The sequence below is a fragment of the Elephas maximus genome, chromosome 17 (assembly GCF_024166365.1).
Source record: "Elephas maximus indicus isolate mEleMax1 chromosome 17, mEleMax1 primary haplotype, whole genome shotgun sequence".
Taxonomy (NCBI): Eukaryota; Metazoa; Chordata; class Mammalia; order Proboscidea; family Elephantidae; genus Elephas; species Elephas maximus.
In genome coordinates, this window is record NC_064835.1 from 6,277,088 (window position 1) to 6,299,865 (window position 22,778).

General features: G+C 40.4%; 1 protein-coding gene and 1 long non-coding RNA gene across 7 annotated transcripts in view; one reads left to right on the plus strand and one right to left on the minus strand.

Annotated features, from left to right (window-relative positions):
- LOC126060501 (uncharacterized) overlaps positions 1-6,301 on the plus strand; it is a 63,631-nt gene extending 57,330 nt beyond the window's left edge. Inside the window, exon 3 of one of the 2 annotated variants that reach the window (XR_007513602.1) lies at positions 6,052-6,301. This is a non-coding gene — a long non-coding RNA (uncharacterized LOC126060501). Of the gene's footprint in view, positions 1-276; positions 1,792-6,051 lie in introns of those variants that run through there. The other variant, XR_007513601.1, reaches the window with a different exon arrangement.
- Positions 1-22,778, minus strand: part of LOC126060498 (NXPE family member 1-like) — a 79,942-nt gene that overhangs the window by 23,114 nt on the left and 34,050 nt on the right. The window contains exons 1-3 of one of the 5 annotated variants that reach the window (XM_049856670.1): positions 15,256-15,329; positions 15,026-15,134; positions 1,735-2,468 (exon numbers count right to left, since the gene is read on the minus strand). In XM_049856670.1, the coding sequence (XP_049712627.1) occupies positions 1,735-2,468; positions 15,026-15,124 (833 nt within the window). In that variant the 5' untranslated portion in view covers positions 15,125-15,134; positions 15,256-15,329. Of the gene's footprint in view, positions 1-1,734; positions 2,469-15,025; positions 15,135-15,255; positions 16,140-22,778 lie in introns of those variants that run through there. The other 4 variants (XM_049856669.1, XM_049856671.1, XM_049856672.1 and 1 more) reach the window with 4 other exon arrangements.

Here is a 22,778-nt window from a genome sequence, read left to right on the forward strand (position 1 = left end):
GCCTCTTCAACCAGGGTGTGATGGTTAATTTTATGTGTCAATTTGGCTAGGCTGTGGTTCCCAGTTGTTTAACCAAATATTAGTCTAGTCACTGTAATGGGGTAGTTATATATGATTAAATTGGTTGTGCTTGGGTGGAGCAGATTATCTTCCATTGTGTAATCTAATGTAATATAATCACCTTCCATGATGCAATGCAATCAATTGATCAGATGAGATCATACCAGTGTAGAATGGATCCTAAAATTAATCACTTCTGATTTATAAAATGACCAGAATAAATACAGTAGATATACAGAAGGGAGAAGACAGATGACATGTGAGGACTGTTTACAAGCTGAAGAACCAAGGAATGCCCAGGACTACTGACAAGAAAGAAATCAACATGATCAAGACCCTGATTTGGACTTTAGCCTCCAGGACTGTGAGAAAATATGTTTTTGTTCTTTAAAACCACCTACTTGTGGTGTTTTTATTATGGCAGCACTAGGTTTTTTTTGGTAACTAAGACACAGGGGCTTCCAGGAATTACTAGGTCACAACTTGGCAAATATGAAGAACTCTAACCTGAGCAGTAGCTGCTGAGAAATATCTCTCATGAGATCAACTAGCGATGATCAGTAGGAGAGCCTTTTTGGAAAGATTACTCAGGCTGCAGAGTAGAGAATGGATTAAAGAGGGCATAGTTGGTGAGACAGAGACCAGTTGGGAAGCTGTTAAAAGTAATCTAGATGAGATAATGGTGGTGTCATGGATTAAATTATGTCCCCCCAAAAATGTGTGTCTCAATTTAGCTGGGCCATGATTCCAGATATTGTGTAATTTTCCTGCATCTTGTAAATCCTGCCTCTATGATACTAATGGCAGCGGGGAGGGGATGGGCAGCAGCTGTGTTAGTGAGGCAGGACTCAACCTATGAGATTGGATTGTGTCTTGAGGCAATCCCTTTTGAGATATAAAAGAGAGAAGCAAGCAGAGACAGTGGGACCTCTTATCACCAAGAAAGCAATGCCGGGAGCAGGTGACATCCTTTGGACCTGGGTTCCCTGTGTGGAGAAGCTCCTAGTCTGAGGGGAAGATTGATGAGAAGGCTAACAGAGAGAGAAAGCCTTCCCCTGGAACTTACCTCCTGAATTTGGACTTTTAGCCTACTTTACTGTGAAGAAATAAACTTCTCTTTGTTAAAGGCAGCCACTTGTGGTATTTCTGTTATAGCAGCACTAGATGACTAAGACAGGTGGTCTAAACTTCTATGATAGCACTAGGCATAGAGAAAACTGGATGAATAGAAAAGATATTTAAGAGGCAGGATCTGCAGAATATGATAGGAGGGTGAAGGAACATGGGTGTTACCATACACTGCTCAAGGAATCCTTTTATGGTGTAACATCTATTTACAAAGCAGAATACTTTTCCACTGGACATATTATATAAAACCTAGGTCTACAGTAAAAAAAAAGGGACTGAATCTGAGATTCAACTCGTCATTATGGTGAAGTACAGGTATACATGCTATAGAGTATATAGTGCAGCCCTCTTTTATTAAACAACTCAGTGAAAATGCAAACCTTGGCAGTGGGACTCATGAACAGGGGACCTATGAAGACACCACACATCTGACCTGAAACCTGAGTAGAGGACGGATCTGAGAGGATCATGCTCAATACTCATGGAAATGGGTGAAATACTTTTCTGCCTCTGAGCACCTTTCAGTGTGTCTAAAAGTATATTTACCTGTAGAAAAGACTTTTTTCCTTGAGAGTAAGATAAGAAATTTCTCGATTGCTGGTAGTCATGTAGGTCAGGGCCCTACAGGGCATGTGTGGGGGTTTCACACAGTAGAAGGCTTCTTGGTCTCGAGTGTCCAGGTACTGGCACAGTTCAGCACTTGTGTTTAGGGTCAGGCCACATTCAGAGAGAACACGAGAGGTTCCATTGGCAAACTGGCCAGTGAAGATCACCCTGTCATAGCCTTGGTTCCTTGCCCTCCAGAGTGCTGACACCCCCTCACTGGGGTGGATGAGCAGCAGGGACAGAGACACCTGGCCCTCCCAGAACAGAGTGAAGCGGACAAGGTAGGTGCCATTGTTGAAGTCGGTCACCTCTCCTGAAGCGCCTGCCTTCAGGGCTGGGGAAGACATCCTGGCCCTCAGGAAATCCCCACCATACTCCTTTCTGCGTCCCAGGTAGTCCTTCACCTCCAGCAGGAGGTCTAGCTGCTCCCCTATGCAGTAGGTGTCACGAGGGCCGAGCACGGTGACTCTGCTGTGTGCTGCGCTGGTGGTGGTGTTCACGTGGGGGAAAGGCCTGGGTGGGATCAGCTGGTCTAATTTCTTCATGATTTCCTGTATCCTCGGGTCAGTCTCTGCTGGTGAGACCACGGAATTCAGTGGTGCCTCAGGGTATGAGGGTGTTGTGGTGGTATTCCAGTGATGCAGGAAGATGGGTAAATGTAATTCAGACCAAAACTGAAATGACAAGGAATATGACATACTATGAAACGAACATGTCTCTAGTCATTTTTACTTACTATAAGCTTGAATACTTATTTATATATTATCATCAATATTAGTTAAAATCTCTGATAATTTTGGATAAAGTATAAAAATTCCTACTTTTTCCTCCGTATTTTAGAGAATGCCTGAACAGTTGTAGGTAAATATATTAAATTCAAAATATATAGCTCAGAGAATACTCATGAATAATAAATGAATGCGGACGCACTTGCTCTTCCTTTTCTTATACTCCTGATATCTAGTCTTTTTTTTTTTTTTAAATAATGTTTTATTGTGCTTTTGATGAAAGTTTACACAGAAATTAGGTTCCCATTTAACAATTTCTATACTTTTTTTTTATACTTATGGTTCAGTGACATTGGTTACATTTTCCACAGTGTGTTAACATCGTCATTGTTTCTATTCTGGTTGTTCCATTTCCATTAATCTAGCTTCCCTACCACCCCCCCGCCCCCGTACCTTCTCATCTTTGCTTTAAGGTAAATGTTGACCAATGGGCTCATATAGATGATTTTTTAAAGGAGCACAGTACTCATGGGTGATATTGTTTATTTTATTTTATGAGCCAATCTGTTATTTAGCTGAAAAGCGTGCTCTGGGAGTGGTTTCAGTACAAAGCTTAAAGGGTATCTCAGGGCAGTGGTCTCGGGGGTTCCTCTCATCTGTATTGGTCTGGTAAGTCTGGCCTTTTTTTTTTTTTTTTAAGAATTTGAGTTTTGTTTTACATTTTTCTCCCATCCTATTTGGTACCATCTGTTGTGTTCCTGGTCAGAACGAGTAGGTAGTGGTAGTCGGGCACCACCTAGTTCTTTTGGTCTCAGGATAGATGTCATCACTAATTTCTGTTCATTCTACTCAGGGTGTCTTTTACCTATATCTAATGTCTAATAATCTTTTGCTCCTCAACTGTATCATAGTTCAGGCCACCGTTACATATTCACCTCAAGGGTGTAAACTCTGTCTTCATACCTGCTTCCTCTCCAGTTAATTTTCTCCATTGTAGCTAAACACACCCTTCTAAAGAAGATATCTGTTCATGTCTCTTTCCTTGTTAAACCCTTTGAATCGCTTCTCATTCCTCTCAGAATAACATCCAGTCTGCTTAGTATGGCTTTATGCTGTGGACTCTGTTTAACTCTCTAGCTCTTGCTACTCTCTCTTGCGCTTTACATTTTCATGAGACTAATTCTTCTAAGAGCTGACATCCTTTCTCTCGAGTTTTGTTCTTTAATAACTCTCTTTTCTCTTCCTGGATTGCTTGCCACCTCCACATTTTCCTGAAAACTCTTAAACATCTGTTAACTCACTGAAACCGTGGAGATCACTTGTTATACTTTTGGCAATAGACTGTATTTTGTAAGGGAGCCCTGGTGGCGCAGTGTTACAGTGATCGATGGCTAACCCAAATGTTGACAGTTGGAAACCACCAGCAACTGCATGGGAGAAAGATGTGGCAGCCTGTTTCCACAGAGATTACAGCCTTGGAAGCCCTATAGGGTCACTGTAAGTGGGAATCGATTCCACAGAAGTGGGTTTTGGTTGGTGTTTTGTAGGTGCTCAAATTCAGTGATTTCCAAACGTTGTTGATACTCAGAAGCACCTGCCAAGGTTTTCTAAAAATATGAATTCTTGCACCACAGCCCAGGTAAACTGAATCCTACCCACTAAATGTACTACCTAGGAAATATATGTTTTTCACACTCCTCATAGGCAATTTTTTTTTTTTTTCATAGGCAATCCTTATGATCAGAGAAGTTTGTAAACAATGGTTATAGACCAGTGGCTTTTAACCCTCTCACATTTTAGGACACAGTAAAGCTTTTAAAAAATGCATGACTGGTATTATGGATTAAATTGTGTCTCTCCCCCCCACCCCCCCCCCCAAAATGTGGAATCCTGACCCTTGATGCCTGTGAATGTGACATTGTTTAGAAATAAGGCCTTTGAAGATGTTATCAGTTAACATGAAGTTATACTGGAATAGGGTGGGTCCTAATCCAGTCTGAGGGGTGCTCTATAAAAGATGGTGACAAGAGAGAGGGTTAGACAGAGGAAGGATAGCCATGTGACTATGGAAAAAAAAAGCAGATGCAAATCAAAGAACACCAAGGATTTCAGGGAGCCACCAGAAGCTACGAGAGAGGCAAGAACAGTTTCTGTCTCAGGGTCCTGGAAGCAGTCAACACAGCTGATAACCCTAATTTGGACTCCTAGCCTCTAGAACTGTAAGAGAGTAAATTTTTCTTCTTTAAAACCACCCCATTTTTGGTATTTTGTTAAAGTCGTACTAGGAAACTAAGACACATGTGTTCCATTGCACCCCAACATAAATGAATAAAATCATTGAGGCTGGTGATGAAGTGACACAGTAACACAAAAGAGCTGAGAAAGAAGCAAATGAGATGTAATTAAAAATAAAGATTAAAAGCACCCAAGTTGAATCTTTGAAAAAATGTGTAAGATTGACAAATCTCTGGCAAAGCCAGTCAAGAAATAGAGCTACAAATAAATAAAATAAAAAATAAGAGCCTTTTCATGTGTTGCTGGGAAATATAAAATCCTTAATTGTCACAAAAGGGGATCGAAAACTGGAATAGAAAATAACTAATAATAATAATAAATCATGGTGATGACAAACCTTTCCCCATTTTTTTCCACCTCTAAAAGTCACAGACTGATACGGTTTTCTCAGTGAGTACAGATATCTCTAACTTAAGTAATGGGGAAAGCTGTAGAATTAGTTTTATGAAATGGGAGTAAGTTTTATACTAAAATGATAAGCATAATACAAGAAAAACACAGACCTATTGCACACATGCACGTGGCTTTAAAATCCTCTGTCTCTGGCTTTATCTACATCTATATGTATATATCTAATCTATCTATCCAATCTATCCATCTGTCTGTATGACTATGTATATACATATATGGAAACTCTGGTGGTATAGTGGTAAGAGTATGGCTGCTAACCAAAAGGTCAGCAGTTGGAATCCACCAGGTGCTCCTTGTAAACCCTATTAGGCAGTTCTACTGTGACCTATGGGGTTGCTATGAGTCAGAATCCACTCAACGGTGACAGGTTTGATTTTGATATATACATATATATGTATATGTTTTTATAGATATTTATACGTATGTGTGTTTTAGTCATAATCAATTATGGATTAATTCAGGATTGCAAAAATGGCTCCAGACAGAAAAGTCTTCCAGTATCATTTATGTCTTAATAGCTTAAAAATGAAGCCTCACTATCAACTCAGTGCAGTTACCAAAAAAAAATTGATATATTTCAACATTTATTTATCATTAAAATTCAGTAAATGAAAAAAACTTAAAAGCTTCCCTTTCAAGGTCAGGAATGTGACAAGAGTTTTAGCTACCATCAACTGGACTAATGTTCAGCATAATATTAGAAATCCTGGATAATAAAATAAAAACAATTAAAAAAAGTAAAATAAATCAGAGGTATGAGAATGGTAAGAGAAGAGACAGAGTTTTTCTCCTTTTCTTCTTCATGTGATTTTCTTTTTTGCAGATGCTGTCCTTGTCTACAGAGAAAACCACACAGAGTTAGGGAAGTATTAGCATGAAGAGAGGCAGCAAGGAGCTGGACACAAAATATACCTACAAAATCATTAGCACTTCTCTATACCAGTAATAATCAATACAGTAAAAAATAAGCTCTCATTCACAAGTATGAAATCTGTATTCAGATATTAGCCTAATAAGAGATGCATAAGACCTTCATGGAGTCATTTCAAAAACTTTTAAGAAGACCTGATTGAATGAAGAGTTGTAACTTTGAAAGGCAGGAAGGCTTAATATTATTGAACTGTCAATTCTCCCTCAAAATAATTAAAAATTTTGTGTATTTTGAGTAAAATTCTCAAGAGGTTTTTTTTTTGGGGGGGGGTTGGGAGATAAGGGAACCTGATTAACTGATTCTAAAATTTTGTGTAATAGTCTGTGAACAGCTAGGAGCTTTTTTTTTTTTTTTAAATAACACCCTGAAAAAAACTATGGTAATAAAATAATGTCGTGTAACCGCAATCTCAATCAAAGAAAACAAGCTGAATAAGCACTCTAGAAACCACCTCCCTTCACCCTCGCCTGCCCCCCCCCCAAAAAAAAAACCCAGGCCAAAACAAAACAGTTGCTGTTGATTCTAATTCATGGAGACCCCATGTGTGTCAAAGAAGAACTGTGCTCTGTAGGGTTTTCAATGGCTGATTTTTCAAAAGTAAATTGCTGGGCTTTTCTTTTGAGGCACCTCTGTGTGGGCTTAAAGCTCCAATCATTCAGTTAGCAGCTGAGTTTGTTAACCGATTGCACCACCCAAGGACTCCTTATTTAAAATAATAGATATGGTAAAAACATGAAAAGGCTTTTAGCTTTTAAGAAACTGTATACCTCCTCCATTCAAATCACTGGGGGAAAAAAAACCCCAAAAAACAAAAATACTCAGTTTAATTACATGTTGCTGTTTATTATATGTTAGTGGTGACATTATAAATCAGGAAATTATATTTAGTAAATTGTGTTGGTAAAATTGTGTTACTATATTGAAAAAATAAGGATAGATTGGCTAGATTCAAACTGCAAACTCTGTCTCACATGTGGTTGGTAGCACCTCAAATATCAATTGAGTTCTTTTAGCTTCAGGGAACCCTGGTGGTGCAGTGGTTAACACTTGGCTGTTAACTGAAGTTCGACAGTTCAAACTCAGCAGCCGCTCCATGGGAGAAAGATGTGGCAGTCTGCTCCTGTAAAGATTTCAGCCTTGGAAACCTATGGGGCAGTTCTACTCTGTCTTATGTGGTCACTATGAGTCAAAATCAACTTGACGGCAAGGGGTTTTCTCTTGCTTTAGCTGCAGACTGCTTGGTATCTACCTCATATGTGTGCTTCAGGAATCCGACAGAGATGTAAACAGAGTTCATACTCAGATTGTCTCACAGCATTTACAAAAGGTCCAAATGAATTGAAAACCTAAACCTGAATATATTAAAAATAAAATTGCAGTATAAAGAAGCATATAATTTCTTTATGGCCTCAGACCAAGAAGTATTTAAGTAAGACTCCCCAAGCGTAAACATAAGGAAAAATGTTATACATTTATTTACGTCAAAATTAAGTTTTATTCATTAAAGGAGACCACAAACAAGGTTAACTGGTAGGTGAAAATTGGGATAAAATATATGCAACCTCTAAAACTTACAAGGAATCACTATCTAGAATATAAAAGTTACTACTGCAAATAAAAAAGAAAATGTCAGTAAACCCAACAGAAAAATGGACAAATTGAAAATCCAAGAAGGAAAATCCGGGTGTATACCAAAGAAACTCTTATCTAGATTCACCAAAAAAAATATATAAAAGTGTTTATCACATAATTGAATGCATTAGGAAAGAGAAAGATGCTGTTTACTATGAGAATGGATAATTTAAATGTTGTATATGCATTTTTATATGCATATAGGAAACCCTGGTGGCGTAGTGCTTAAGTGCTACAGCTGCTAACCAAAAGGTTGGCAGGTCACATCCACCAGGTGCTCCTCGAAAATCCTATGGGGCAGTTCTACTCTGACCTACAGGGTCTCTATGAGTTGGAATTGACTCGATGGCAACGGGTTATATGCGTATAATGAAATACATGCAGCTGACAGAGATCATGAACTAGATTTATATACAGCAATGTGATTAGATCTTGAAAAAGAATTTTGAATAAAAAAATAACCTATTTATATAAATTTAAACAAATATATACATTAGCACAGAAGTATACCTGTATTAGGAAATCCTGTGTCCTACTCTGTCCTCTGGGGTTGCTATGAGTTGGAATTGTCTGAATGGCAATGGGTTTGGTTTTTGGTATACCCTCTATTAAGGCCATAAACAAACAAACAAAAACCCTGTTGCTGTCGAGTTGATTCCAACTCATAGTGACCCCATAGGACAGAACAGAACTACCTCATAGGGTTTCCAAGGAGCAGCTGGTGGATACAGACTGCTGACCTTTTGGTTAGCAGCCGAGCTTTTAACCACTGCACCACGAGGGCTCCATTAAGGCCACATATATTCCTAAATATATGTATTGATTAAGAATTGAAATACTATGAGGATTAAACACTATGGAATGGCTGTCTGTTGGAAAAGGGAATAAAAGCATAGATAGGGGATAAATTAGAAAAATAATAAAACAAACAAGAAAAGAATTCTGCATCAGGTATGGACAAGTAGCTTGTGACAAACTGACTCTACCAACAATTATCAACTCTGAATAAAATACCAAAAAACAATACTTGAATTTTATGGAGAGGGAGAAAAAGTGGGCACATTTTGGAGGGGAGATGAAACTTTGGAAGAATGAGCTGTGAAGAGGTAAATTTTCTGTTTTTGCAGCTTTAGCCTGGGGGCAGGCCATAGGAGCAGCTTGGAATGACTAGGACACTAGTAGAAATCCGCCATTTTTTCTGGCCTGAAGAACCGGAGAACAGATCCTGCAGTAACCGCAGTCTTGGAAAGAGAGGTGGAATCCAGAATGAAGCGAGCCAGAGAAGGGCACAGTACAAATTCTTGAGTATGAACTCAGATCCCTGAAGCACACATATGAGGTACACACATATGTTTCCAGCTAAAGCTAAAATAACTCAACTGAAATTGAGGTGTTGCCAACCACAGGTGGGACACAGTTTATGGTCTGAGTCTAACCAAGTTAATTAATTGCGTGCCACAACAGAAACATACTTCTAAGGTGTGATTGTTAAGACTCTGTGTTAGCTTGGCTGGGCCAAGCATAATTCTCAGTGGTTTGGCAGTTATGATGTAGTTGGGCATTCATATGATGATATGATCATCTCCATGATGAGATTTGATATAATGTGATCACCTCCATGATGGGACCTACCGTGAGTAGCCAATCAACTGAAAGTGAATTTCCTTGGGGGTGTGGCCTGTATCCAATATAGGTGGACTTTCTGGCAAGGATTGCGGGCTTTCACTCGCTCTGGATCCTGCAGATGGCTGCTGTTTGTCTGACCTCTGGTACTTGTGACTTGATCTGCCATCTTGCCTGCCAGTCTTGGGGTTTGTTGATCTTCGTAGCCTGTGAGCCAGAGCCCTGCTGTCTGACCTGCCGATCTTGAGTTCACCAGCCCCTATGGCTATGTGAATCAGGAGAAGCCTCCAGCCTGACCCACAGACTTGTTATGTTCCAGCCTCTACAACTGTGTGAGCCATATGCTTGATATAAATCTCTCTCTGTATATGTTTATACGCTTTATTGGTTTTGCTTCTCTAGCGAACCCAGCTTAAGATATAAGGGGTATAATGGAATTCAGTCTCCGAAATGTAACAGTCACAATACCCAAGATACAATTAAAAATTACTCAACATGGGAGGAATAGGAAAATGTGATCCTCATCAAGAGAAAAGATAATAAATGGAAGCCAATCCTAAAATAACCCTGATATTGGAATTATCAGACAAGGACTTCATTATGTTAGACAACTGCTGTAACTATGGTCAGTGAGGAAAGAAAAATATGCTTTAATGAATGGAAAGATATCTCAGCAGAAATATAGAAAAGATTAAAAAAAAAAAAAAAGCCCAGTGGAAATTTTACAGTAGAACAAAACAATATTGGAAATAAAAGTGTCTTCTAACCCATGAAGTCAGTGTACAAAATAAATTGCTTTTCTATATACTAGCAATAAACAATTGGAATTTGAATTAAAAAAAAATTAAAATTTACAATAACACCCCCCAAAAATGAAGTACTTGGAATAAACCTAATCAAATATGTACAAGATCTGTATGTGGGAAACTGACAAATAAAAGACCTAAATAAATGGAAAGATATTCCATGTTCATAGAAGACTCAATATTGTTAAGATGTCAATGCTTCCCAGTTTGATTTATTGATTCAACACAATCTCAATTAAAATCCTAGCTTGTGGATATTGGCAAACTAATTCTAAAATGCATATGAAAAGGCAAAGGACCTAGAATGCTCAAATCAATTCTGAAAAAGAAGAACAAAGTTAGAGGACTCACATTACTTGATTTGAAGACCTACTATAAAGCTTTTTTTTTTTTTTTTATAAAGCTACCATTATCGAGACAGCATGGTATTGACGGAAGCATGCACACATTAATCAGTGGAAAAAACAGTCCAGAAATAAACTTACACAAATATAATCAATGAATTTTTGACAAATGCAGAAAGGCAAGTAAATAAGAGAAATGATCGTCATTCAAAAGTATGAAATTTCTGTAAGAAAACATACGAGAAAAATCTATGTGAACTTGGGCTTGGTGATGAATTTTTAGATATAACACCAAATACACAATCCATGAAAGAAAAATCTGATTGTTGGACTTTATTCAAATTAAAAATTGTTCTGCTAGAGACACCGTTAAGAGAATGAAAAGACAAACCACAGATTGCAAGAAAATATTTGTAAAACACATATGTGATAAAGGAGTTGTATCCAAAATACTCAAAGAACTCTTAAAACTTAAGAAGAAAACAAGAAACCACTCAGTTACAAAATGGGCAAAGGATCTGATCAAACGCCTCGCCAAAGAAGATATAAACCCGTTGCCGGCAAGTCAATTCCGAATCATAAGCGACCCTATAGGACAGAGTAGAACTGCCCCATAGAGTTTCCAAGGAGTCGCTGGTGGATTTGAACTGCCAACCTTTTGGTTAGCAGCTAAGCTCTTAACCACTGCGCACCTATACACATGGCAAATAAACATATGAAAAGATGCTCAACATTATTTCTTATTCCAAACCGAAAACCAAACCCATTGCTGTTAAATTGATTCCAACTATTAAAACAACAATGAAACACCACTACGTACCTATTATCAAAAACAAAACAAAGCCTGTTGTTATTGAGTCAACTCTGACTCATGGTGACCCCATGTGTTCAGAGTAGAACTGCTCCATAGGGTTTTCTTGGCTGTAATCTTTATGGAAGCAGATTGCCAAGTCTTTGTTCTTCACTGCCACTCTATGGGTCCAAACAGCCAACTTTTAGGTTACTAGTTGAGCACAAGCCATTTGCCCCGCCTAGGAACTCCTACATTAGAATGGCTAACATAAAAACAACAACAACAAAAAGAAGAACAAAGTTAGAGGACTCACATTACTTGATTTTCAGACTTACTGTAAAGCTACCTTTATCAAGACAGCATGGTATTGACAGAAGGATGCACACATAAATCAATGGAATCATTGACTGTAACCAACAAAATGACAGTAACGATTGCTGATGAGAATGCAAAATGGTACAGCCACATTGGAAGACATCGGGCAGTTTCTTATAAAGCTAAACATAGTCTTACAATATGATGCATCGGTTGTGCTCCTGGGTATTTATCAATTGATTTGAAACCTTATGCCCACACAAAACCTGTATGTGAATGTTTATAGCAGCTTTATTCCTAATCTCCGAAAACTAAAGGCAACAAAGAGGTCCTTCAACCAAGAGGTGAATGGATAAACAAATTGTGGTACATACATACCAAAACCCAAACAAATCTGTTGCAACTGAGCTGATTCCGACTCATGGTGACCCTATAGGACAGAGTAGAACTGCCCTATAGAGTTTCCAAGGAGCTACTGGTGAATTTGAACTGCTGACCTTTTAGTTAGCAAACACTTAAACCACTGTACCACAAGGGTCCTATACATACAGTAGGATACTATGCAGCGATGAAAGAGAAGAACTATCATTCCATGCAACAACATGGATGAATTTTAAATGTATATTGCTAAGAGAAAGAAGCCAGTCTGAAAAGCCTGCATACTGCATTATTTCATTTGTATGGCATTATGGAATAGTAATGGAAACCCTGGTGGTATAGTGGTTAAGTGTTACCGCTGCTGACAAAAGCTCGAATCCAGGCAGTTCTAATTCAGGCGCTCCTTGGAAACTCTATGGGGCAGTTCTGTTCTGTTCTATAGGGTCGCAATGAGTTGGAATCGGCTCAACAGCAATAGAATTTCTTTTTTTTCCGAAAAGGACAATACTGTAGAGGTGGATAACCAATCCATGGTTCCTAGGGGCTTTGAGAGGACAGAGGGTTCAATAGGTAAAGGACAGGAGAATTTTTAGGGCAGTGAAACCATTCTGTATGATTCTGTAGTGGTAGATACATGACACTATGCAAAATCCCATAGAGCGTTACAGCACAAAGAGTGAAAATGTATTCGAAATTAAAAAAAGAACAGTTAGGATATCAGAGGGCCCCAGAATGGAACAGACTGTGACAAAATCTAACTGTATTACAAATATATGGCATAGCCTCATTGAAGGAGTTGGGGAAAAAGGTGCTGACCTAATTAACTTTGGAAATGAGTGGAGACTCATTTTGAAGACTAAAGACAAAAGAAACTGCACACAAGCACTGTACTCTAGTTGGTGAAGTTATTTCTCATGGGGGTACAGGTTAAGAACTCGAACAGAACAAGGGGATATTGCGTGGTGTAAAGTCAGGAAAGGTGTGCGTCAAGGTTGTATCCTTTCACCATACTTATTCAATCGGTATGCTGAGCAAATAATCTAAGAAGCTGGAATATATGAAGCAGAGCGGGCAGAAGGATTGGAGGAAGAGTGTAAAAATGGCTTGGGGGCAGTGTCTGATCTCCTCTAACTTCACAAGGGGGAAGGAGAACCATGACTAACAGCCCAAGGCTGATTCCTATGAGGCAGGGGTCACACATGCCTCGTCTCTCCACCGTCTTTACCAATTCTGACACCAACTGTCCCTCCCACAGCACTGCCTTCTTTTCTGCTGGGTTCAATAATTCATTGCAATGGCCACACAGAGCTCAAAGACCATACTCATGATTATGAGGTTTCTTATAAGGGAAGTTACGGTTACAATTCAGGCTCAGGAACACTCAAGATACAGTCTCTTTTGTCAGGACACACCTCTCCCTGCCCTAGGCCTCTCTCAAAGGGCACTCAGCTTTCTCTGTCTGTGGGCCAGGAAGCCCATTCTGCAGTCTCCTGCTGCCAGGTCGCTCCTTCTGAGTCTCTCCAGCTGATCTGTCTTTGCTTGGTGGTGGTGGGCTCCTCCTCTCTGCTCTGGAATTGACTCTCTTTTAAGGCAAAACTGACCAATCCCCTTGGTGGACCACAATCACCGTATCACAGTCTCACCCAATCAACTGGGTGGGAGTTAAAAAACCATAGCTAGAAAGACCATACACAAAAATAATTAACTGCACCACAAAGACTCAGTAACAACCTGTGATATGCAGATGACACAACCTTGCTTGCTGAAAGTGAAGATGACTAGAAGCACCTACAGATGAAGATCAAACAACGACCTTCAGTATTGATTACACCTCAGCATAAAGAAAACAAAAATTCTCACAACAGGACCAATAAGCAACATCATAATAAATGGACAAAAGGTTGAAGTTGTCAAGGATCCACAATCAACACCCATGGAAGCAGCAGTCAGGAAATCAAAGACACATTGCCTTGGGCAAATCTGCTGCAAAAGATCTCTTTAAACTGTTAAAAAGCAATAATGTCACTTTAAGGGCTAAAGCACGCCTGACCCAAGCCGTGGTGTTTACAGTTGCCTCGTATATACTTACGAAAGCTGGACAATGAGTAAGGGTGATAGAAGAATTGATGCCTTTGCATTACGGTGTTGGCGAAGAATATTGAGTATGCTATGAAAAAAAAAAATTTTTTTTTTTTTTATGGACTGCTAAAAGAACAAACAAACCTGTCTTGGAAGAAGTATGCTCCTTGAAAGCCAGAATAACGAGACTTTGTCTCACGTACTTTGGACATGTTATCAGGAGGGACCAGTCCCTGGGGAAGGACATCATGTTTGGTAAAGGGTTAACGAAAAAGAGGGAGGCCCTCAACGATATGGATTGACACAGTGGCTGCAACATGCGCTTAAGCATAACAAGGATCACGAAGATGGTGCAGGACCGGGCAGTGTTTTGTCCTGTCGTACATAGGGTCGCTGTGAGTTGGAACTGACTCGATGGCACCTAAAAACAACAATAACAGCAACACAAAACAAGCAATGGAAATACGGTAAGACTGCACCCTGTTAAAGGTGGAAAACTTGTGAGACCTGGAAAAACAAGGCAGTCCCGTCTAGTTCCAGCTCTCACATGTTTCACTGTGTATGGAAAAGGGTAAAAGTGGATCCATTCCTCATATCATTCAGCAGGATAAATTCCAAATGGATCTTTGAAAATAAAGAAAATGAACCTATACAAGTTAAAAAAAAAAAAAAAGGGGGTAAATTCCTTTACAACCTTAGAATGTGAAAAACTTTTCTGAATATGAATTAACATCCAGAAAAAGTAAAAGAAATTTAGGTTACTTAAAACTTTTGCATGGCAAAAGAAATTATATGCAAATGAAAATGACAAAATGACAAACTGGATTTCCATTGTCAAATGTGGGGGCTTAGAGTCATATTGGGTCTACTGATTACATGGAGAAAACTCTTCTTACTTTTGTGAGGTGTGGAGAAATCATAAAAATTATCCAGTTAACTATTAATAAAGGCATCAACACCAACAGCAGTTTTTGAAGCTTCGATTTTGGGAACATGATGAGTGCCCTAGGAGAGATGACACGAGAGGAAATCATGTGAGAAGTGAAGCCCTCTGTGCTCAATTCTTCTATTTTTGTTGTAGGATTTTTTTTTTTTTGTCGTAAAATGCATATAACAAAACATTTACCATTTCAACCATTTTTAAGTCTACAATCCAGTAATATGAATTACATCCACCATGTTGTACAGTCGTATCACTCTCCATTTCCAAATGTTTTTCAGCACCCTAAACAGAAGCTGTTGTGGTTCATTGGGCTCTGTTGCACACGAGGTCACCATGGCAGCAGCTAACAACAACACACAGTACCTCTAAGTAGCAGCTCTCCGCTTCCCGTGCCCCCAGCCCTTGGTAGCCCAAATGAACTTTTCTCTACGCATTTGCTTGCTCTAGCTGTTTTATAAGTGGGCTCATACAGCATTTGGCCTTTTGTGCCTGGCTTATTTCATTTAGTTTAGTGTTTTCAAGGTTCATTTGTGTCCTAGCACGTATCTGAACTTCATTTCTCTTTATGGCTGGATAATACCCCATTGTATGGATGTACCGTATTTTGTTTATTCAGTTACCTGTTGGACACTTAGGTTGTTTCCACCTTTTGGTTATTGTGATCAGTGCTACAATGAACATTTGTATACAAGTATCTGTTTGTGTCCTTACTTTCAATTCTTTTGGGTATATATCTAGAAATAGAATTGCTGAGTCTGGTAATTCTATGTTTAACTTTTTGAGGAACTACCAAACTTTTCCACAGTGACTGTACCATTTTACATTCTCACCAGCATGTAATGAGGGTTCCATTTTCCCTGCATCCATGGCAGCATTTCTTCTTTTCCTTTTTTCTGATATTAGTCACTAAAGTGGCTAATATTACACTGGGCAGTGTTTTGCTCTGTTGTACATGGGATTACTATGAGTTGGAACTGACTCAATGGCACCTAACAACAACAACAACAGTGGGTCTGAAGGGATATCTCACTGTGGTTTTGATTTGTATCTCGTAATGATCAACGACATTGAACATCTTTTTATGTGCTTGTTGACCATTTATATATCTTCTTTGGAGAAATATTTATTCAAGTCCTTTGCCCATTCTTACATTGGGGTGTTTGTCTTTTTTTGTTGTTGTTGAGTTGTAGGAATTCTTTACATATTCTGGATATTAAACCCTTATCAGACATATGATTACCAAGTATCTCCTGTTCTGTAGCTTGTCTCTTCACTTTGTTGTTAAAGTCCTTTGATGCACAAAGTTTTTTACTATGATGAAGTCCAGTTTACCTGTGTTGTCTTGAGTTATGGTGTCATATATAAGAATTCTTTGTCGAAAACTAAGTTTGAAGCATCGTCCCTATGTTTTCTTCTAATAGTTTATGGTTTTAGTTCTTATGTTTAGGCCTTTTGCCCATTTTGAGTTGATTTGTGTATATGGTGGAGGTATGGGTCCCACTTTATTCTTTTGCATGTGGAGATTCAGTTGTCTCAGCACCATTTATTAAAGAGAATTTTTTTTATCTCCATTAAATAGACTTAGTACTCTTGTTGAAAATCAGTTGACTATAGATGTATGGGTTTATTTCTGGACTCTCAATTCTATTCCATTGGTCTATATGTCTGTCCTAATACTGAGGCAGGCAGCCTCAGAGCCCAGCCCTTCTAAAGAGACACCTGCTTTGGCTTATCCTCCTACACGGAGCAGAATAGGCTGCACATTCTTCTGAAATTGTCCTTGACGAGATAACCACAGAACAGCCATTGTGGGCCTCAACTGGTGTTAGCAGGTTTTCTATGCCATCTTAACACTTCGAGTGACCTGTCAGCTTATTAAGTGAAGAATACACAGAAGCACATGCCTCTGGGTGGAGACTTAACATGCTAATGAAGGAAAATTGACCTCTTCCTCCATCACAGAGAATCGTACCCTTGTCTGGAGAAAATGCATAGCCATCCCTAAGCCCTGAGCCCCTGTTTGAAGGTCAATCCTGAATATTTGTGATGAACTTGCATTTCTTTTTCTGCTGTCCGTAAAAGCCCACCTCCCCAAGCTGCCTATGAGCAGCCTTGGAGGCAAAAGCCCCGACTGCCCCTTTCCTTGTGCAACAAAATAAAGGCACTTTTCTCCCACCTCAGCCTCTTGTTTATTGTCAGTAACAAGTCACGCTGAGCAGAATCTGGGGTTTCCACCCAGCAACATTTCTGGTGAGCCAGCCAGGAGATATCGCTCGGTTCCTGAGAAGGGACTTGCTGAGGACCCTGCCTGATGTCTGGCACCACCTGGAGAATTCTCCAGGAGACCTCAGGGTGGTCCTAAAGTCCGACCCACCTTGGACCCAATGATGACTCCGTGGGAGACACGAAACACGCCTGGGGTTATTTGGTAAGTACCTAGGTAGGGCCTTGAAAGAGCCCCAAGAAGTGTGAGTAATTGACCATTGAGGGCTTAAAAGACTCTAGGTATCTGGGGATATTTGGTAAACACCTAGGTAAGGCCTTCAAAGAGTCCTAAGCAGTGGGAGTAATTGACCACTGAGGGCATTAAAGCCTCTAGTTTTGGTAAATAACAGGGTAATTCCTAGGTAAGGACTTATAAGAGTCCCAAGAAGCAGAAGTAATTGACTGTTGAAGGCGTAAAAAGCTCTAGGTACCTGTTATCAGGTTGGTGCACCGAATTAGGTTGTGTGAGAGTGTAAATGTATGTGTGTCTGGAAAATGACGAATGTTCAAGAGATCCTGGAATGCAGCCCACTAAGATACATCTTTAAGAACTAGATATATTTCAGGTCAGACTCTATGAAAAAAGAAAAAGATGATTTTTCTTTTCTAACACTGCATAGCCTGAATTTGAATTGGCAGATGGGGAAAAGTAGTGGGCAAATTGGTCTCTAAATTATAATACTATCTTCCAACTTGATCTTTCCTGTACTCGTGAGGGTAAATGAGATGAAAAGTATTATGTGAAAGCTTTTATGACTCTGTATCAGAACAAAGAGTTACAGAAAAAATGTAAAATCTTAGTTCAGGAAGGGACTGACAAATCACAACTGCCAGTCCTTCCTCCTGACTCTGAAAAGGATCTTCTAGCTCCCACTGCTTCAGTACCCACACCGCCCCCTCCCTATGCCCTGCCTCCACCCAATGGAGCTGCTGTGCCAGTGATAGCCCCCACTGTTAAGACCCCTCAACCTTTGTATCCACCCCTCCCGGGCCCTTCTCTCTTGCCATTGGGCTCACCGCCCTACATGATGAACAAAATGACTTTTGAGTGCCCTGATCAGGCCGTTAAGGAAAGTGAAAATACCCCAAGAGAGACTATTTCTGGAGAGAGCTATAATTTAGTCTTAGGACGGAGTTCACTGATCTGGATCCCGAGAGCACTGAAAATGCCCAAACGGTCAATATTATCTTTATAGGACAAAGTGCCCTCTGTATTAAAAGAAAGCTTCAGAAAGTAGAAGGAAGTATAGGGTTAAAAATCTCTTGGCTAGTGGAACCGGCCTGCCAAGTTTACCCTAACCCAAGATAAGGAGCAAGCAAGCAAGCAAGCAAGCAAGTTGCAGACCAAAAGCACCAGGCAGCCTTCCTGATGGCTACCTTGCAGGCTGAAAGCGAACCCCCAAGAGAAAAAAGAAAGGGAGGGAGACAAAGGCCACAGGAGCTGAGAAGGTACCACACCCCTTTGGAAAGAGACCGGTGCAGCTGGTATAAAGAGAAAGAACATTGAAAGCGAGGGTATACAAAATACCAAGCAAAGGAACTAAAAAGAAAGAGGTGACCCAGTCCCCAGTCATGCCACTGAAAGATGAGTCAGACTGAGGGAGGCTGGAGACTAGCCCTCCACTAGAGCCTCTAGTTGTAATAAAGGTGGAAACAAAGCCCATAAAGTTACTGGTAGACATGGGGGCGACTCACCCTGTGATGATTTAAGAAAAAAAAAAAAAAAAAGGCAGTCCCAGTAATGGGAAAGACCATCCAGTAGCTGGTGTGTCGAGGAAAGAGAACTACTCCTCGCCCCCTCCCCCCCAGCCCCTGGTTCTTGCAGCCTTTAACCCATTCTATACAAGAAGAAGAATCTTTAACACATTCCTTCCTTTATGAAAAACAGGTGACAGTTACAGATGGCTGTCAGTATCGGGCTACCAACTAGCTATAGGAAAGAAGAACATTACCGAGGGTTAGTTGATCCAGATATCAGAGATGCAGTAGTGTCATAGGTGTGGGCCAAAAAGATACTGAGGAGAGCAAAAATGTCCCTCCTGTTGTCATTGAATTGTTCCCCAAGGCATAAGCAGTATCCCATCCAAGCTGAAGCCCGACAGGCCCTGAGCAAAATCATTATCGGATACCTGAAACATAGACTGCTCAGACTGTGTCAGTCACAGTTCAACACTCCCATCCTGCAAGTGAAGAAGTAAAAAGGAGAATACCCGTCCATTCAGGATTTGCGAGCCATCAACCAGCTAACTGCCATTGTCCACCCTGTAGCCCCCAACGCCTATACCCTGCCGTTGACCTTGTTGCCTACCTTTTCCAGGTTCACTGTGCTAGACCTGAAGAATAACTCTTTTTGCATCTGAGTGGAGGAGAAAAGTCAAGAAATCTTCGCCTTCGAGTAGGTGGACCCAGGGACAAAACAAACACAGCAGTCGTGTTGGCAAGTTCTCCCACAGGATTTTACAAACATTCCTACTCTTTTTGCATCAGCTTTGGCCCAAGAACTAAGACAACTGACCTAACCAATGGTGTTCTCTTACAGTATGTGGATGACATACTCATTGCCAGTCACAACCTTGAACTGTTCACCGATGGAAGCAGTTACATGGAACAAGGAAAGAGAAAAAATAGATATGCGGTGGCCACTTTGGAGGAGCTTCTGGAGACTAAGGTGCTTCCCCCAGGTACATCCACCCAAAAGGCCACGCTCATTGCCATGCTGCAGGCCCTCAGAATCACCAAAGGTAAGGGAGCAACTGTTTATATTGATTCCAAGTACATGTTTAAGGTATCACGTGCACACAAAGCAATCTGGAAGGAAAAAAGACTCCTAACAGCAAGTGGTAAGGACATCAGATATTCTCAAGAGATCTTACAACTTTTACAAGTCGTTCTTCTACCTACCCAAGTAGCAGCAGTACCCTGCAGAGAGCATCAGAAAAGAGACACCGTGGTGGCCAAGGGTAATTACGAAGCAGATGCAGCAGCAAAGAAAGCTGCGATCCAATCAACAGAAGCCTATCGTCGTAGCTCCACTAATTCCCTATCTAAAGTTATCGTCACCTGATCTTCGCGTGGACTATTCCCAACAAGATAAAGACATTGCCAAGACCTAGGGGGCCACTCAGAGCAAAGACGGATCGCTGTGCACCCTCAGTGGAAAGATTTTCATTCTGTCAAAATGTAGGCACCCTATCCTACAGAGAGCCCACCAGTCCACTCATTATGGACGTGATGGACTAGGGGATTAGGTTAAGAGACATTTAATTGGACCAAAGGTCCACAGCACTATTTTGGCAGTGGTAAAGAGCTGCCTCGCCTATGCAAAAAAAAAATAACCCCAAGGACATTACTGAAGTGCCCCCAAGGGCCCAACAAGCTGAGGCAATGCCTGGAGACGACTGGCAGGTGGATTTCACTGAAGTGCCTCGAGCTCCCAGGAATTACAGATATTTGCTCACTAATATCTGCACTGTCACTAACTAGGTTGAAATTTTTCCTTGCAGGACTGAAAAGGCCGCCGAGGTTGTGAAGCACCTCCTGAACAAAATCATCCCTTGATTTGGGCATCCTATCTCCATTGGCAGTGACAACAGGCCCCGTTTTGTGGCCTTGGTGATGCATTCAGTGACAACCGCCCTGGGCATTAATCGGAGCTTACACACTGCCTGAAGGCCCCAGTCAGGTGATAAAGTAGAGGGGGCTAACCAAACTCTGAAGAGACACCTAGCAAAGCTGTGTCAAGAGACCGAGTTGGTATAGACAAAAGGACTGCCTGTGGCCCTCTCGAGAGTTCGGTCCGCCCCTGGAGGCAAACTGAAACTTAGCCCGTTGCGGGTATTATACAGGTGCCCATTATTAGAGAACCCCAGTATGACCAACCTCACTCCCTCCACGAGGTGGAAAATGTTCAAGTTACTAAATAACTTGAACTTGCTGTGTTTAAACAAGCAGATTGGTAAGAGGCTGAGAGCCCTCAAGCCACCACAGAAATGGTAATGATTGTTGCTGTCCTTCTCCAAGAAATTCTTGCAGCCCAAGCTAAGTGGGAAAACAACTGGTTCATCCCACTTTCCAACTCTGTTTCCCAGGGAGATAATTTGAGCAATTGTTGGATCTGTCATCCGTGCCCACCTCCTCTGGTGATCTAAAAGTTCCCTGGAGAATTCTTATCCCATTATAGGATGCACCAGACTCCGTTCACATTTGCCCAATAGTTTAGAATGGGAATTGGTTGTGAGCAACCAACACCCAAAGAAAAGGAGGGAATGAGGCAGGCAGCCTCAGAGCCTTCTAAGACACACCTGCTCTGGTTTATCCTACAGTGAGCAGAATTGGCTGCACATTCTTCTGAAATTGTCCTTGACAAGAAAACAGCAGAATAGCCATAGTGGGCCTCAACCAGTTTTAGTAGGTTTTCTACACCATCTTAACACTTCTAGTGGCCTATCAGCTTATTAAGTGAAAAATACATATAAACACCCTGCCTGTGGATAGAGACTTAACATGCTAATGAAGGAAAACTGACCTCTTCATCCATCCTGGAGAATTGAACCCTTGTCTAGGGAAAATGCACCTGCTTGAAGATCAATCCTGAATATTCATGATAAACTTGCATTTCCTTTTCGGCTCTCTGTAAAAGGCCACTTCCCCAAGCTGCCTGTGAGCAGCCTTGAAGGCAACAGCCCTGATTGCTCCTTTCCTTGTGCAATGAAATAAAGGTGCCTTTCTTCTTTCCCACCTTGCTCTCTTGTTTCTTGGCTGTAACAAGTCACGCCAAACAGAACCTGGGGTTTCCACACAGCAGCAATGCCAGTACCAGGCCATTATGATTACTGTAGCTTTTTAGTATGTTTTCATATCAGTAAGTGTGAGTCCTCCTACTTTGTTCTTTTTCAAGAATGGTTTTGCTATTTGGGGCCCCTTGCAATTTCATATGAACTTGGGAATTGGCTTTTCCACTTCTGCAAAAAAGAGTGTTGGAATATTATAGGGATTGTATTGAAAATATGGATTGCTTTGGGTAATTCTAATATCTTAACAATATTAAAGTTTTCCACTCCATGAGCATGGGATATCTTTCCATTTATTTAGGTCATCTCTAATTTCTTTCAACAATGTTTTATAGTTTTCAGTGAACAAGTTTTTTAATGTTCCTGGTTAAATTTATTCCTAGTTATTTTCTTCTTTTAGATGATATTGTAAATGGAATTGTTTCTTAATTATGTTTTCAGATTGTTCATTGTTGGTATATAGAAACACAACTGGCTTTTGTGTGTTGATCTTGTACCCTGCCACTTTGCTGAATTCACTTACTAGCTCTAGTGCTTTCTTGTGGATTCTTTGGGATTTTCTACGTATAGGATCCTGTCATTTGCGAATAGAGATAGTTTTACTTCTTCTTTTCCAAGTTTTACTTTTTCTTGCTTAATTGCTCTTGCTAG